The following is a 17,882-nucleotide window of genomic DNA, read 5'->3' on the forward strand; positions in this document are numbered from 1 at the left end:
GAGAAAAAAGCAGAGGAAAAAAAAAAAAAAAAAACGACGAGAAAACAAACAAACAAACAAACAAACCGAAATCTGATTCTAGTTTTAACGATACACCAGAGACAACATTTCCATTACACGCCATCCAGATTGCCTGGAGTGGAAATTTCCATATGATGAAATCTCAGCTGGGTGGAACTCACCTGGATGACTGCCTTCTTGTCGGCACGTGGCAGACTCTTCGACTGACGCTCAGCCTCCTCCCACTCCCTCATCACCTGCGCGACAATGTCTGGTTTAGTGCCTTGGATTTGTTTTGCATCACTTGACAGCTTCATGAAAATACTGACATGTGACACCCTTTTTATCCACTTTAAGGACGTCTCTACATACTCTTTCACTCCCAGGGGCAATTTAGTGTCATGGATCCACCAACAGACATGCTTTTAAGAGATAGGAAGCTCCCATAGACATAGACATGAGAAGGACATGCGAGAGTCAATACAGACAGGCCTTGGAGCTGTGAAGCAGCAACGTCGTGCTATTCCACTTATACATTTATATTTTTTCAATTATTTTTAACCTGCTGCTCAGCAACTGCCAGGGGAGACTCCATGAATAACACTCCACTCATGAATAAAATGATTTCTAATTTAAATTCACTGCATATAAACGTTAAGAGAATGAAATTAATCTTAATGGCAATAACCTGGACACCATTAACAGTAATTAAAGGTCCCATATTTTACTATAACAAATAACAAAAAAAAAAAATGTCTGTTAGTGCTCCAGCTGATGTATACTCCCTTTATCTTCTCCGAATGCGCAATTACAACCAACAAACTGTGTTGGTGCTCTTATATGAGGTCACATAAGGGAAGGAGGAGCCACATGTACCGTACATAAACCCAAAAATGACTAAAAAGTGAATTTTGCATAATAGATCCCCTTTAAAGGTCAAGTGATCTAGTCTTTGACCAATGAGGAACTGATGAAGGAAAAAAATCTCTCTTACTGTGACCTTTACTCTATTAGAATTGACTTAATTCTACAAAAACAATTCTTTTCACATCGTGCAAACTTTCACCAAAACCTTAAAGAGAATCTCAGACTCCATAAAAGCATGCCACCAGGTTCATGTTATTTATAGCATGAATGGAATAAAGTTTCGCGTGCAGTTGATAAGTGATGGAAAAAAAAGTTCCTCTTGTTAGATACGGCATTACACGTGCTACTTTATAGCATTTTTCCCACGTGAGGTGTAATCACAAAGTGCATGCGAAATCAGTCGTTTAATCTAAACTTTATGCACACATAAGCCGAGCTCACTGGCACACGTTTGCGGTTATAAACCCAATCCCAGTGCCTTTATCATGACTTAATCTTGGACCCAGACATCTTTACTGGAGGCTATGGAGCAGTACTAGAGCATCTTATCAGCAATAAATAGATTATACATGAGCAAATGAAATTATCTTGATGAATTAAATAAACAGGCATCAAGAATTTGGGGCGAGCGCTATAAATCTCTCTCTCTCTTACCTGAGACATTCTCTCGCGATGTTTGGCTTCCAGGCTCTCCTTGGCCTTCTGAAAGTGTGTGTGCTCGTTCTCATCCGCTGGTGTCTCCAGGTACTGGTCCACTGCGTCCGGAGAGCTTGGAGAAACGGTAGGCACTACAGGTAGGAAGAGAATAGGGCGGAAGTGGAGGAAATGGAGACAAAAGAACATTAGGGCGATTAGCTAAGAATACGAATACGCGAGCTTGTTGATGTCACACGTCCGGCTGTAATCATTTAGTCACTTAGTGAAAGAGAAGGGTTAAAATAAAGTAGAGGAAACAGGAAAGTTAGTCTGAAAAAACAGCCCGAAGGAATGAGATCCCTCGCTTTGAAAAGTGCCAAAGCAAAGCGGAATCCAAGAAAGCTTAAAGCCACAGCGCTTTCATTAGTGATTCATAGCCCAACAGATTAATGCTAATGAGAGAAACAGACCTCTACTGTACAGTATCCTGTAAATATTCTGGTCATTTATTTAAATGTGCCTCATTAACATATCTAATAAGTTAAAATCAAACAACAACACCGTGCGCAAAAACATAACGCAAGCTTTTAAAATTAATTAAAAGAAGCTTCGAGGCAGAAGATTTTGCCCCGATCACTTTTTGTAATCGAATTACGCTAGGAATCGTTTCATTCCTGATGTCACACACTTCCTCTTGAGCAGCGATTATAGAAAACTAAAAACTATTAAAGGCCTTTTATAAACACTGACATGCCAAATAACCTGTGTTGTTAATTGTTTAAATGGCATGTCGCGAACAAAGCGATTATCATTTTGTGCTGCTGCTTTTAAGCGTCACACTCCAGTCCAGTAGGCGGCAGTAGAGTTAACTGTGCATGGACTTAAAGAAGAAAAATTTATAATTTTAACAAATAATAATTAAAAATAACATAAAATATGATATAATAATTATTATTCATTTTTCAATTTTAGACCATAATTTAAAAAGTGTGAACCGATTCGCACTCTGCCACAACCACCACACAAAACCTTTCCAGGCCGTGGTGGCACAGAGCCCTCTGCAGTCGCTCCCATGAACATTCAGCAATGTGCAGAAGAGCCTGTCAGTAGGAACTGTACACACAATCATTCACCAACACCAGTTATTGTTACACCCCCCTTACAGTCCTGACCTCACTACAAGCCCTTTCCACATGTTTGGGACATTAAAGGAGTTCCTGGGACGCCAGCGTTCACAGCCAGTTCGATCACGGCTCCGGCGTACTGAGATAATGTTCTGTATCCAAGCCCTAGTGAACCACTGGGATAAGTGCAAAAGTGTAGCAGGAGATTATATAGAAAAATAAAGGGAGTTTTTACTCTCATAACCATGTTGCTATTCTTGAAAGCACCACATAGATCACTACGTTTTGATGGCTTTGTCCGCAAATATTATGAAACTATCAACAATATCCAAACTGTTGTACCTTCAGTTCGAACACATCCAGGTTCTAAACATTTTGTCATTGCATTAAGATCATAAAAGCATTAAAAATATTTAATAACAGAAACATTAGGTCTACGCACTCATTCTTTGGAGATTAAACCATATAGAGGTTAATTCTTAAGGCTTTAAGGCTCGCCTATTTCTGATCAATCCTAAACAACAGCTTACTGTATTTAGATAAGTGATGAGTAACTGATCATAATTACAATCACAGACGCCTAAGATGCAAAAAAAAAAAAAAAACCCACACATTCACCGTTGAGCTTCAGCTCGTGTTAGACAGACAACGGGCCAAGCATCTTTGTCATCGATTATACAAGCTGTGACTGAGTGAGTGTGAAATATACAGTGATTGTGGTGCTAGTGTGTCATCTCAGATCCCTCGGGCGCGCACAGCAGGAGGTTGGTATTGCGCGGGTGTGAGAAAGCAAGAAAGACAAGGCGGGTGACATATGGTGCGTGGATGCCGACTCAGCATGTGTGTGCGTGTTTGCGCGCGTGTTGAAGGAACAATTCAAACTCCACGCCACGGAAACAGTAAATACCATCAAGAAGACACACAGAAGTGTGTGAGCGAGGAAGATGAGGAGGATTAGCCAGGCAGTTAGAAAGAGAGAGAGAGAGCTGGTTGGTCCGTATACACTCATGACTTACACGCACCACCGCAGACAGACAGGCAGTATTCCTCCGAGTCAAAGTTATTACGGTTGCCTCCGCAGCCCCCATAGATGAAGGGAGCGCAGCGACCCTCCTCCTTCACAAAATACCAGCGGGGCAACATGGCCCTGCACGGCCCGGTCTCTGCGTTCGCCCAACACACTTCTGAGAGAGCACACATACACAACCGGTGGCTATCAAGGTTTGCATATGCAGAACACACACACATATATTGAGATACCCATTGCGTTCCTTACCTCGGACCACTTCTTCGACGGACTCGGTCGTGGTGGTTGTTGTGGTGGTCATGGCGACGCTAGTGGTCTGCTCGTTCTCAATGCGTCCGTCAATCTCGTAAATGCCCTCATCCTCGTCGTCCTCCTCCTCCTCCTCTTCTTCTTCTCCATCACCATCCTGGTCATTATCTACAATTTCCTCGAAATCGTCGATGACGTCATCATCCTCAAACTCGGTAGCCTTGTCATCTTCCTCCACCTCCGCCTTCTGCTCTACAGGCTCCACCTCCCGAGTCATGCTACAAGTTGTATTAGTTGTATTAACTTAAATATTTTACACAAGCAAAAAAATTGGAAAACAGTAATTTTAAGGATTAAAATAAGCAATTATTGTGTTGCAGTGATTCAGCGTGTGCGCGTGAGCACCTGTTGTCGGAATAGTCCGTCTCGGCTCCTCCCCACCAGACGTCCGAATCGTCAGCCTCCTGTGCTTCTGCGTCATCCTTCTCTTCCTCCGTCTCCACCGGGCAGCACACGAACTCCACGCCACGGAAACGATCGATGGCACATGGTAACAGCATCCCGTAATCGTGCAGGTTCATGGTATGATCGCTACAAGACTGGAGAGGGAGAATGAAAAATGACAGAGAATACTAAGTGTGACAGACTCAATACCATTTAACTCTCTTCAAGATCGTTCTAATTCATTTAAATCTTTAGTATGGGAAGATTACACAGAGACGCGGGCCTGCAGCAGCAATAAGCCTGGATCCGATCTGGACAGGTTATGAAAATGATCACCGCTTATCCGTGGCACTGATCTAATGAGTGTAATTGGATGATTTTGTTTATTAGAGATGCTCGATAACGATTATTGGGATAATAATTCGGCAAAAATCCATTCAGAAGAAGAGACGGGTGTCGAACAGCTCTAGTCGCATGAGTGATGCTCATCATACGATTTTCTTTGCAGTACGTTTTGTAGTACGTTTTGTAATGCCATGGCCCTTTTTCCTTGCATTCAACACGATGAAATGTATGAATGTTGAGCAGGATTTCAACATAGCAGGGAAGACAGTGTTAAGATATCTAGCAGGAACACAAGGAAAAGAGTTTTCACTAAACTTTAAGCTAGATATGATCAAATTCCATATGGATTAACCCCCAACCCTCAAGGGCTCCCGCATTGCGGGGGCTGGAACCCAAGACCTTCCGGTCAGTAAGGAAACAACCTAAACCTTAACCATGTGAGCCATAATAATAATAATGATAATATATTATAATAGGAAGCATTAGAAAAAGGTCTTATGAATCCGGAGTGACGGGCGTGTCAGGGTAAGAAGGGAAATGCATGAAGCAGTGGATGAAGCAATGCACCCATCATGCATAGTGTCCACTGTACAAACCTCTGGAGGGACTGTTATGATCTGAGGTTGCTTCAGTTGCTTAGCAACATTATGTGGCAATAAAATAAAGTCAGTTGACGACCCGAATGACCAGATTATTACATCTATGGACTTTTTCTTTCATGATTGCACGGCCATATACCCGGACTCAAATTGTGAAAGAGTGGCTCTGGGAGCATGAGAGATCATTTTCACACATGAACTGGCCACCATTTTCTTTTCCCTATTCCAGCTTCTTATACCATTACATTTTTTTTGAAAGCTGTTGGTAGGAGACTCCAGAACCTCCTGTAAACTAAAGCTCAATATGTCGGTTCTGTGTACGTAGAACCGGACAGTCCAAACGCGTGTCGAGTGCACTCACCTCTTTGGCCACAGTGTGCCAGTGCAGGTGACTCTCACACGTGTCCATCCGCTCCTGGTGCAGGAACTTGCACTTATCGGGTACCAACAAAGCGTCACTCACAAATTCCCCAACTGCACATCATCCAAACACAAACACAATAAACAATAATAAACAAACAACAATAAACCCGAATGTATACAAATATGCAACACACATATTGGATCTAATTAGTGCCTTACAGGTACAAGATATGACTTTAATACAACGCAGGGTGAACAGGATTATGAACTCCATGACCAAAAGCCTTTATGCTCACGCAGTGCAGATGTTATCAGTTACTTTATAACACCAAAGGCTTATCATCAACCACTTAAAGCAATAAAAACAATTATGGAAACAGGTAAAACGAAACACTTTCCATGATTTGTTTAATAGATTTATAAATCACGTGTGTAAGTTTACTTACATACTTTAGAACCAGTCGATTACATTTAGATATTTAAAAAAAAAAAAAATTATTAATTAAAAAGCAATCCCTGAATAGAATTGTGAATTTGAGTTATAAAGGAGTACACACCGAGGCAGCGGTAAGGCACTACCACATGCACATGACTGCGGCACTGCTTCCGCCCCTTCTTGCACCAGTTCTGGATGCTGACAGGCTGATTGGCTTCCACCACATTGGTGATCTGCAGATCTGGGTAGACCTGAGGGAACAGCAAACCGTCAGGGTCATTGACGGCAGGAAAATCACAACACAGGACAGGAAATCAGACAGACGTTGATGCATGTTCAATATGACAAACATAATAATTCTAGCACTAATCACACCTCCGCTGTCTGACTACACCTCTTATCCTATCCCTTTATCCGGGGATTTATATTTTTTTAAATCCATCATACGTGACTCACTTAGCTGTTTATTGAGCTTTAACGAGCTGACTCAGGTGTGTGACCAGGTGAAAATCACATCCCCACCCATATCCTTTTCATTCCTTCAGCATCACCACCCATTTCCATGCTTAGTCATTTATAGTTTCTTTTATCCATTTTTTTTTATTTCTCTCTTTTATAAAGATCAGTCTTTCGAAGAGGCTTCGGCTCTTACCTCCTGGCAGTACTGGAGGATGCCCTCCTTGGTGTTCACGCAGCTTTTGGTGCCTGAGGGGTCCGGCTCCCACTTGCCAGTCTGAATGTTCATGTGCATATTGAGTTTTTCGCAAAACATGGCTACTTGAGGCTCGGCAAGTGAGCCTGGTCCATCTTCTGATGGAATCTGGAAGCAAAAAATATATCAAATAAATTAGAAATATTAAATTTTTAATCAATAGAAACAATTATGGTTGAAATATACATGATTGCATGATTTTCACCTATTATGAAATAGTTCTGCGCTTTTATTTTGTACTTTTATGAAGTTGCCAGGAAACATATCCTATGGGGAATTTTATTGAATCTGACCCTCCCCAACTGCCATCAGAAATGATCCACGTGCGTGCTCTGCATCACGTTACATGTCGACACACGCCACCAGCTGGATTCATAGGTGAGCGGAAAGGAAATTTGTAGGAGTGCGTGCATTACTCAGAGCACACCCATCTATCTGATAATGCTCGATTGCATAACAGCAAGGAAAACTGGGACAAGCCGGATAAACATCGCTTTTTACTCATGATCATGCACTCCACCCACCCATCTTATCACAACGTCAGAATGCTCTCCCTTCCTTCCTCAATCATGTCCCAGTGATCAGTGGTTGTGCAGAGCTTAAATCCAGAATACATCAAGTTTTGTTTCGCAGCAGTCCACATCTGCCCTCTGGCGCTCGATTCATCATCGCTGAACATAAAGTCCTGCCAACAAACCCAGCGGTGAACTCTGCTCTCGGCTCGATCGAACCACCTTCTGCATGTTGTTCCTACCTGAGGTGAAGTTCTCAATGTTCCATTTCAATGTGCTGATCGAATGAAGTGTAACTCAGCCCAGGTGTAAGAAATGAACCATAACATAATATAATATAATGTAACACTTGATATGAACTTGAGTGCTGGAGAAATATAATGCGGCTCATCCAAAGAAGCACTAAGCTGAAAGAAGAATCGATAAGGCTACACCCAGCTCGCAATTATGTTTATGTTTTAAGCTAGCTTCGGCTCAGGAATATCATCTATATAAATAAAAGAAAGATTACGGAACGCAAGTTTTGAAAGCGAACTGCGCATGAGTCAAACTGTGGGTGTGTCTTAAATCGACCGCTGGATAGAATTTAGTGGAACTTTTGCCGTACTTGGATATCTGCCTAAGGCTTAAACTGCACCATAAGTCAAAGTAAAAGTCTCTGTTATCACCCCAAATGAGGATGGGTTCCCTGTTGAGTCTGGTTCCTCTCAAGGTTTCTTCCTATTACCATCTCAGGGAGTTTTTCCTTGCCACTGTCGCCGTCGTCCTCGATGGACTGAATTATTTTGATTTATACAAATTCATATTTCATACAAACTTATTTGTTTGTATTTGTCTGATGACGAAAGGAATTCCACAAAATTTTGTTTAAAAACATTAACCTTTTACTAATTTCTAAAACCTCTTTTCCTGCCAACGACACATACAAACGCTAGTCAGGAATGCGTTATGTCCTTACTTTATGTTCCTTGTTAGGGAGCAAGATTATTCTTATTATTATTTTGGAGTTCAGATACTGTACACTGTGCTCAATGAATCAGGCACAAATCAGGTACCTCGGGTTCGCAGATTGTTTTAAACCAGAAGGGGCCCAGACTCTAGCCTTGTGTACGTCATCATCCTTGGGAAAGGTTTGCTTACATTTTCCATTGCATTATTTAATGATAGAGTATTACAAGGTCATTTTGTAACTCACACACTTTTCTCTAGCGAAGCCTTTTTTTTTTTTTCCTTTTAGGTTTGTTTAATATGTAAACAGACTCTTCTAACACCTCAATAGTCTCAAAAGGCAAGCCTGAAAAGAAGACCGAATTCCACATGGTGCCAAGACGATACGAGTACCTACGTACAGATGGTGTACATATCATTAGAATTTCATTAGGACGTGTTCCCATGCAGAGCCCATTAGCGCTACAGGGGCTGCTTGTGTGTCTGTGTATCAGTCGGGCTGGATTAGGAAACACTGATGTGATTAAAGAAAGGAAGGGAAATCCTGCTTTCAATAGGATTAATGCCGTAGTACAAGCTGCTACTCGGCTACATAGGGCAGGACCCAAATACACACACACACACACACACACACACACACACACACACACACACACACAGCTTTCTGTAACACATCACCAAACTGTCCACCATCAAAGCTAAAGTGCAGCCACAGGCTACAAACCTAAACTCACATGTTTCTCACCGGCTCTAATATTTCCATTGTAACTCCTGTGAGAGATGAGAATTTTGAGAACGCTGCTCAAAGACAGCATTGTGTGTTAGAGGAAACAACAACATGAGAGGGAAGGTGAAGATGGGAAGAGGGGAGGAAGGTAATTGCTACTTAATCATTTTAGAAGACTGAATGTGCTGGCAAGAGAACAACAGGTCCTTTGTTAATAGTCTATGTTAGGAAAAGAGTGGACCATGTGACACACACACACACACACACATACACACACACGCACACACAGACAGACACATGGACAATCAGACAGCTACTTATTAGGATTTGGAAGCTAAAGTCCTTCAAGGTCATTCAAGATTACACAGCTGAAAATCCTTTAGAGTTCTCACACACACACACACACACAAAGCATCAAAAACTAAAGTTACTTTATTGTGATCAGGGTTAGTCTGATTTAAGTTGGTAGGATTGGTATTTTAAAGGTCCCATGTTATACTGTGAGTTAACATTAACACAGGCCTCCTCAAAGTGTGTTTGTACCGTACCTTTAACTCTATAGTTACAGTACAGGCATACTGGTAAAAGGTTTTGAATGACTGGAACGGATTATCTGCATTTACATTATTTTCTGTGGGAAAATGCGTTTTGAATATGAAGTTTTGCCTTAAGAACTCGCCTCCGGAACGGATTAAATTCATATCTATTTCACATACATTTCATATATATGCAACTACTGCTACTGCTGAGCCACACCCTCCAGAGAACAGCGAAGCTGAGTAACAAGCTAGAGATGGGGCATCGTCTTATATGACATCACAATAGTGGAAAAATCTAACTAGCTTGTTTAATTCCTGGTCAAAACAAACATGGAAAAAGGACAAAAAGCAGGGAATGTTTTCACACAGTTTTTGTTTGAACACACAGACTGACTGATTAAAATGAATTAAAAGTGAATTTTGCACAATACATGCCCTTTAAAGAAGACATCTGTATACATTGTAATACAGGTAATGTACAAGTACTGCGTAATAAAACAATTTTTGTTGAAAAATTATCTTTTGTTGATCGATTCGATTCAATGAATCAAAGAATAAGTTTTGATTTCTGAATCAATTCACACTGTTAACATTATTTAGATAAACTTACAAACGGTAAGTGGTCTAAAACCTCTTTTTGTAATACTGCCACACAGTGGGCTGGAGCGCAAAGCAGACAATTTAACACTTTGTCTGAGGCACAAGGTTTAATCAAATCAACAAAAGTTAAATACCATTTAGATGTTTATTTAGTACTTTTCGTAGTTTTTTATACGTCAAAACCGGCAAGAAATTTAACTGCTTAAGTCAAATTAAATCAGAGTTGGCGCAAAAATCATACTGTTCAAAACTGCACGGTTTAGCTCTGGTTCACAGCTCTAAAACATAGAGCTCCCAATTCCAGTATTTTAAGCCAACAATATAAAGAGTTGTGCAGGTCTATAGTGGCACCGTCAACCCAAAGAAACATTCCTAACACATTCATGTGCTAATCTATAACTAACTCCACTTGATGGAGGTCCGCAAACCATGCAGGTCGATACCTTGCACTTCACACAGGGAAGCTTTGCTTGAAGAAAGGAACTCTATACTTTGATCTCCGGTGAACTGAGTAAAGGATCGTGCAGTGAAGTGGAAATGATGCACTCGGATGAAACCGCCTGACTCCAGACTGGTGCAAGTATGGTGTAATATTAGCACATTTTCCTTTTTGATTCATAAACCCAGTTTTTAAAAGTCTTAAAAGCTCTGAAAAGATAGATTTCATTGTGTGCGTGACTTTTCATGACTGGGTGACTTAGTAAAAGACTGATTCCTGAACTTTTCTATTTGGCTTAAATGGTATTACATTTTTAATAGTGCTGTCAATCGATTTACTTGTATTATAAAATGTGCAATGTTGGAATAAAGAAAAGCATGACAAACTGTTAGAAGAAATAAATGATGCAGTTTTATAATGTCTTAAAGATTAACATTTAACAAGTAATAATAACAATTGAAGTCTCTAAAATGTTAATCCCCTTGCAGCGGCACTCGTATTGTAAGCCCTGTCTGGTCCTACAGTGGTGACCATGTCGGTCATCTCCTTTTTCTCTTGGCTAGCGTAATTGCCGAGCACATGCTTCGGCAACGCGTCTCTTGTGTTTTTAACACACGCAGAGTGAATGAGTGTCGATTAGGTGTGATCTTACACTGAGGTAGTGATGGTTCTTACTGGTGTCCAGTGGTCTTCAGTAAAGGCAATAAAAGTAGTTTTTGCCAGTTGCCTGACTTTTACAGCCTTTACAAGTTGCATAATAAAACTTGAGCTAAACAGCTGGGTAACAGATCATACAATTAAGCTCTGTTAAAAAAACTAACAAAAAAAAAAATTATAATGCGTTAAAATTTCTAGATTATTCACATGAATGCGTTAATATTGACACCCCTTATACTTAAATTCCGATTTGGAAGGCAGTTGTACTCATTTAGTTAAAAATTATATTCAGTTTTAGCTTACATCATTGTTTCATGCAGACCGTGTAATGATTTTCTGCCTGATCTATGAATGTGTGTTTGATGCCGGCTGGCGAGACCCGACTTGTCTAGGTACGCGCTGTACCATTTAAACTGCAATTAAACTCTCTTATTATGGCAGGATGCAGGCGATGGAATTCGAGCTTGAGAGTTAATAGTACTTTCCTGCAAAGTTGGCTCATTATCTGCAAATGAATCTCCATATTCAGTATACATTTCACTTGACTGATCAGGTTTCTCCTTTTCGAGCATATGTGAAATCTGCAACACTTAAAGCCTTGCTGTTGTTGCTAAAGCTAAGCCTTTTGTGGTCTTTGCAGATAAACTAAAGTATCGTAGCAAACGCTGTAAAGGTTAAACCTTGCTATTTTATTATTGCAAACACATAGCATATACTTTTTTTTTCAAATAGCCATGCATTCAAAATATTCCCACACATCATACATGTAGAACTAGGGCTGCACGAATTGATTGAAAACTTACATTGCGGTTATTCTGACGCGTATTGTGATTGCGTAGCTACGTAAATGTAACTATTAAAAATACTACTCAGAACTTGACCACCATGACCTTCAAAGAAAATGTCTTTCAAGAGACAAGCTTTCAAAGATACAAGAAAATCACAGATGCCGTCAAATGTGACTTATTCCGAATAAGTCACATTTGACGGCATCTGTGATTTTCTTGTATCTTTGAAAGCTTGTCTCTTGAAAGACATTTTCTAAATTCAGCATGATGCCTGATGAATGAGGCTTTTGATTGGACAGTCCCAAGGTCATAGAGTACATTTGAGACAAAATTTCACATACATTTCTGCCTATGCATACATTACCGGTAATAAATAGCACCTTTTTCTGATTAGATAATTGCATGGGTTCATACTGTGATTTCGATTCCTATGTTATTAATTGTGCAGCACTACATTGAAGCAATGTTTGATAGCCCATGATAAGACCTTTCGGTCTTTCTTATTATTGAGTTTTGGTCAGGTTTCACAAACAGTGAAGATCTAACCCATTGTAGACGAGACCAACGTCTTGTAACCAATCCTAGAGAAGGCGGCGTGTTTTTATTATTATTAGTAGTACATGTTTCTAAACCTATTAATGCCTGAATGCACCCCGTTCTGTTGATTATATGTTTTTTTAAACACTTACAAATGATTCATGTGATCCTAAAATAATGACTCGCAATGCTGATCAGTCTGAATCGCTGCCAATCCTTTAGGTCACAGATATTGTTTCACTCTGGAGGCGTAATATTCCCACTTGAACATGCTGTGTGAAAGAGGCTTAAGATTCAGTCTCAACCATCTGCTTACTTTTTTTTTCCTGCTAATTCCCTTTCCCCCTCTCTGGTCCGTGTCACTGTGGAGCCAATCACGCTGTTCTTAGTGGGCAATCAGATAAAGATTACAGGCTCAGGCCTGCATCCACACTGATGGAGGACTCCAATAGCACAGGACTCCGATATTGGCACGGACACCTCCATCAGGACCATAAGGAATGTTTACTGAAATGTCACCATTGACAACAGCAACGTGCAGCGATGGAGGAAGAAGAACTTTAAAGAAGGAGAATCCATGCAGTGGGAGATCATCAACCTTGACAAAGTGGATTGTCAAACAGGATTCGAGAGTTCAAGAGGGCTCAACACTGGTGCAAATGCATCGCTTGTGATGGAGACTGTTGAGTAGTACTTTTGTACAGAACAAGAGTCACTCTACCAATATGTGCAATATGAATGACCCATGTCAAACATTATGCCTGCTTTTGCATTACTTCCAGTACAGACCTTGTACTGTACAAAGGTTTGTTCATTTATGTTTGCTGGAGGTTAAACTGTGGTTGGCTTTTGATTGTAACGGTGATGTGAGTGAACCAGTCAGCTGTGTTCAGGCAAAGTGCATGGATAAAAAATATATATATCCCCATAATAAAATGAAAGAGGTTTAACTGTACTTGTCTTAATCTTGCACCTGAATAAATAAAGACTTAATCAAGGATCTTTGGATAAGTTCATTCTTTTATTGATAATAAGAACAAAAGCTTGAAATCATGGGTCATCGGGTTTAAGGTAATAATTAATAAGTGCAAAATTTCCTTGTTCATAAGACCATGTAAAAAGCCAATGTTTCCTAGTTAAAGTGTTGCTAGTTTTAACCACAACACACACCTTATCTTCCAGGAAATTGTTATTGGTTATTTTACCCACAACCTGCAATAAAACACATCTTCAGCTCAGAATTCCGTCTCAGGAGTAAGGAAGGTTTCCCTAGCTCCTAATTCAGCCCATGACATGATAACAACATGGCTGTTTTAAGCATAAACAGCTCAACAAAGTGAAACTTTTTCCATTTATGACATACATTCCCTCTAGTATTTCGTCTAGCTCAATCTACATACAGACGTACATATATTAGCTTGGTAAATATATACAACAAAACGTTTGTGGACAGAAGGACTTAAGCGGCCTGAACCTGCAGACTGTAGATAACAGGACGGACCCTACATGACATCACCTGTACGTTTTCTGAAGAGCTGCTTTAAAGCCCAACTGCGAGAGCTCTGGCCATCACCATCTTGGAAGGAGCTAACTCCAGCTAAACCTCGGGTTAATCCATAAATGGGTGGAACAACAATGCCTGGATGTTCGTTGAAACACCAAGGGTTTCATTAAAGGAACTATATGTTTTGGCACTTCCATGTTGGACTCGTTCTTCAGAACCGGAGGTTGCTCCTTGCCTAAACCTCAATCTCTACTGCACAACTGGGAAACCCGACTGCACCCTTCTTACTTCGTCTACTACCATCGTCTTACGCATCCGTTTAAAAAGATGTACTGGGCAGGGGTAGCTCAGTGGTTAGTAATTTAAAAGGTCGGAAGGTCTTAGGTTAAAACCCCACCACCACCCCTGAGCCCTTGAGCAAGGGCCTTACACCTCAACTGCTTAGATGCACCAATAAAAAAAAAAAACGTGAGTTACCTTAGGTAAGGGCGTCTGCCAAATGCCATAATTTAACATAAACTTTCCACTCCATCCCACTAAATAGACTCACTATCTAGGATTAAAAGGTCACCACTTTGTGTGATTGGCGAGAGGGACATGCGAGACAATCTGTTCGACCTCCCATGGATTTGCCTCTGCCATTCATTTACAAATCTGTTCGTTTATATATTTGATAATTGCGGTTTCCGCTGATTTCAGACTTCTTCAAGCTCCTGCACGCTTCTTCTGAAAGGGAGAAGAATCGACATTCTGACGAATTGCACGAACTACAAATCTACAATAAGTTTTTCATTCATTACCTGAATTTATTTTATGTATTTTAATCCATTACAAATATTACCCACCGCGCTGTAAGTGTGTCCTTGAACACGACAGGCACTGCTGATTCACCGAGAGTTTAAAGGACAACTGTGTCACACATTGGCGACTGTCGGGGGTGAGGGACACTTCCTCATCCACAATCATGCTGAAATTCTCTACCATCTGCTTATCACATTTGCATGCTAAAGCCCTAGAGCGTAATCCCCTGCTACAGCTTCAGAGACCAGGGTCACATTTAACTGTGAACTTGAAAGCTGGTGGTTTTTCAGGATTATTCTGAGAGAATGGAAGAGTAAAGGAATCCCAGTGGCTGCCAGCGTGATAGTGCTGTTAAGGAATCGAATTGTCTCAGCTGGTCAAAAGCTGATAAGATATTTGGATGTGCATAGGAAAATAAACTGTTCAAGATAAAGAAAGAGCAAGTAATAAACCTCTCAGCTAGACATAAACAAATGATGAACACAGACGGAGGGATAGGTCTGTTTGAGGCAGATAATAAAAATCACACTCGGGGCTCTGATAAGCGTTCATTGTGAGTATACGTGCGTGAGCAAAATCATATCCGTCCCTAGTTGCCGTGACCGGATCCCGAAGGTGGGTGTGCGGTGCGGTGATTACAGGGTGATCAGTCACTCGTTTCCTTTTCGCCCCACTTGCCAACATTCCGCTCAGCGCTTCACCGTCCCACCGACACACACCATGTGAACTAACATAACAAAGACGGTGGGGCTGTGAGCTGCCGCAGACACTGCTCCTCGTCCGACCAACCCCCAACTAAATGTCAAGGCAGTGCTGCACAAACAATCTATTGTTCCGCCCCTCACCGTCCGGGTTTTTTTTTATGGCTATTTGTGTTGCACTGATCTGCAGTCAGGTTAGTATTTCCTCCTAATGAAGTCTGAAAAAATCTGGGGTATTCCAGATAGCATTAAATCTAGATCAGGTTCAGGACTGTGCGAAATTTTTTATCATAAAAACAAGTTAACACCGCTGCTTTTAAATGCTGGAGCATATGTGGATTGTTTCCCCCTCCTGGTCTACAGTGTTATGCAGTCGGCTTAAAATAGCCATTTAAGGTAATATATGTGGTTTTAAAATGGTGGGTGAATAATAAATACGAGTGTATATGTTTAAAAAGGAAAAAGACTGAGAAAGAGATATAAAAGCAGAACTGTATGCTGTATAACGGCAAATACGCTGCCTGGCCAAAAACAAAAAAAGCATTTCCATATGCATACAATGTGACAATAACTCAACATAATGGGACTAGACACCTGTGTGACCATAAGAAAACCACTTGTTAGTAAGAATAATTGAATAAAAAAAAAAAAAAAGGTTTAATCTGCTTTAGTGCATAAAGATTAGACTTTGAAGCAATGGGGAAGAAAAGTGATGTGTCCAGATTGACCCTATTCCAGAGTGATGGGCGTGCCATGAGACAGGCCTCCTTAAGCACTGTTATGATCTGGGGTTGCTTCAGTTGCTTAGGTCTAGGCTCAACAACGTTATGTTAAGGCAGCTGACGAACTGAACGACCAGGTTATCACATACTGTATATGACGCTTTTCTTCCATGATGGCACAGGCATATTCCGGGACTCAAACAGTAAATGGATGAGGGATCATTTCCACATGTGAACTGGCCTCCATACTGTTGCTATACAGACAGAAAAACGCCAGTATGACATTGCACTGGGTTGCACGATCTAGTCTGTTAGATATCGCCTGCATGAATCCGGCCTTTTGTTTATACAAAGTTTATTTAGCCAACTGCTGAGATTGTACCCACTCAAGATCCTATAAATACTTTGCTCCCAGGAAAGTTGCATATTTATCAGCGCGCTGTACGGTGCCTAGTACATTTTATCCAACATAATTAATTTTAGCTTACCGCACTATGAACATAATGAGCAGATGTGCCGAAAAAAAAATTACAAAAACAAACTGTGTAAAGAAATCTGTGTTCCTTTCTATCTATCCAAGGGCAGATAAGAGAAGACGGATCCTAATACTGCAAAGAGAGACGTCGGACAGCGACAGTGACCGTTTCCCAGAACTGCTACAGTGCCTGCTGTCTGACCTCCACGGTTACTGTGCTGAAACAGGAGTCAAGATATTTAGTGTTGTAGTGCAGAGTGGTGGATAGAGACGGGGGACTCGTTTGCTTTGGCACTTAACTGGAAACTCACCTTTAAATTGAATGCTTTTAACCTGGAGCGCTGGTACTATACCTTAGCTTTTTGTCGGCATGGCAACACAGCAGACATTACATTGAGCAATTCGGTCAAAAAGCTTTTTTTAAATATATAAAAACAATGAAATGCCTTTAGGTTCTTGTAGCGTTGTGAAAAACAACTGTGTGAGACAGAAAGTACTTAAATTAGCTCAGGTACTTCCTGTTTTTTTTTCCCACTAAAGAGAATAACTGCTACGTTTGACTAAAGCTTTTAACTCACAATTTGCAACATTTAGGACGAAACCCAAAAACAGACTCTTGACTCTTCCTGGAAAGGTCAGGACTCAGAATTCAGTATGCAAGTCATGTCACCTTAGACTCCCACATCCTCAGAAAAATATCACATTACCACTTTAAATTAGGGATTATCACCACCATACCCAGGTGCTGAATCGATTTGTATTGCGATTCTGTTAGTATCACGATCTTATAAATACAGCGGAAACTCGGCATTCGAATTAAATTCTTTTCAAGTCCGTATTGTGATACAAATCTTCCCATAAGAAATAATGTAAATGCAGATAATCTATTCCAGCTACCCAAAAATATTAGCAATATTACAAAAACAAACAAAAAACACGCAAAAAAACTAACAAAAAAATATTAATACTTTTCAACTTTTTTGGTATCGTAGGTTGACCTTTTGAAACAGCTTTCGACTGACTAAAAAAATTTTAATTCTTAAACTCAATTCTCTTGGCTTTCCAAATCACGGCTTACAACTTTAGGTGCAACTTAGCCAGCGTTCGGTTTAGTTTATTCGTTTGCATGC

The 17,882-nt window shown here is 40.5% G+C and overlaps 1 protein-coding gene across 2 annotated transcripts in view; it reads right to left on the minus strand.

The window, feature by feature from the left end:
- Positions 1–17,882, minus strand: part of appa (amyloid beta (A4) precursor protein a) — a 34,679-nt gene that overhangs the window by 12,021 nt on the left and 4,776 nt on the right. The window contains exons 2-9 of one of the 2 annotated variants that reach the window (XM_053476579.1): positions 6,743–6,910; positions 6,212–6,341; positions 5,653–5,765; positions 4,309–4,502; positions 3,904–4,181; positions 3,644–3,811; positions 1,522–1,655; positions 183–257 (exon numbers count right to left, since the gene is read on the minus strand). In XM_053476579.1, the coding sequence (XP_053332554.1) occupies positions 183–257; positions 1,522–1,655; positions 3,644–3,811; positions 3,904–4,181; positions 4,309–4,502; positions 5,653–5,765; positions 6,212–6,341; positions 6,743–6,910 (1,260 nt within the window). The remainder of the gene's footprint in view (positions 1–182; positions 258–1,521; positions 1,656–3,643; positions 3,812–3,903; positions 4,182–4,308; positions 4,503–5,652; positions 5,766–6,211; positions 6,342–6,742; positions 6,911–17,882) is intronic. The other variant, XM_053476580.1, reaches the window with a different exon arrangement.

The sequence above is a fragment of the Clarias gariepinus genome, chromosome 18 (genome assembly GCF_024256425.1).
Source record: "Clarias gariepinus isolate MV-2021 ecotype Netherlands chromosome 18, CGAR_prim_01v2, whole genome shotgun sequence".
NCBI lineage: Eukaryota > Metazoa > Chordata > Actinopteri > Siluriformes > Clariidae > Clarias > Clarias gariepinus.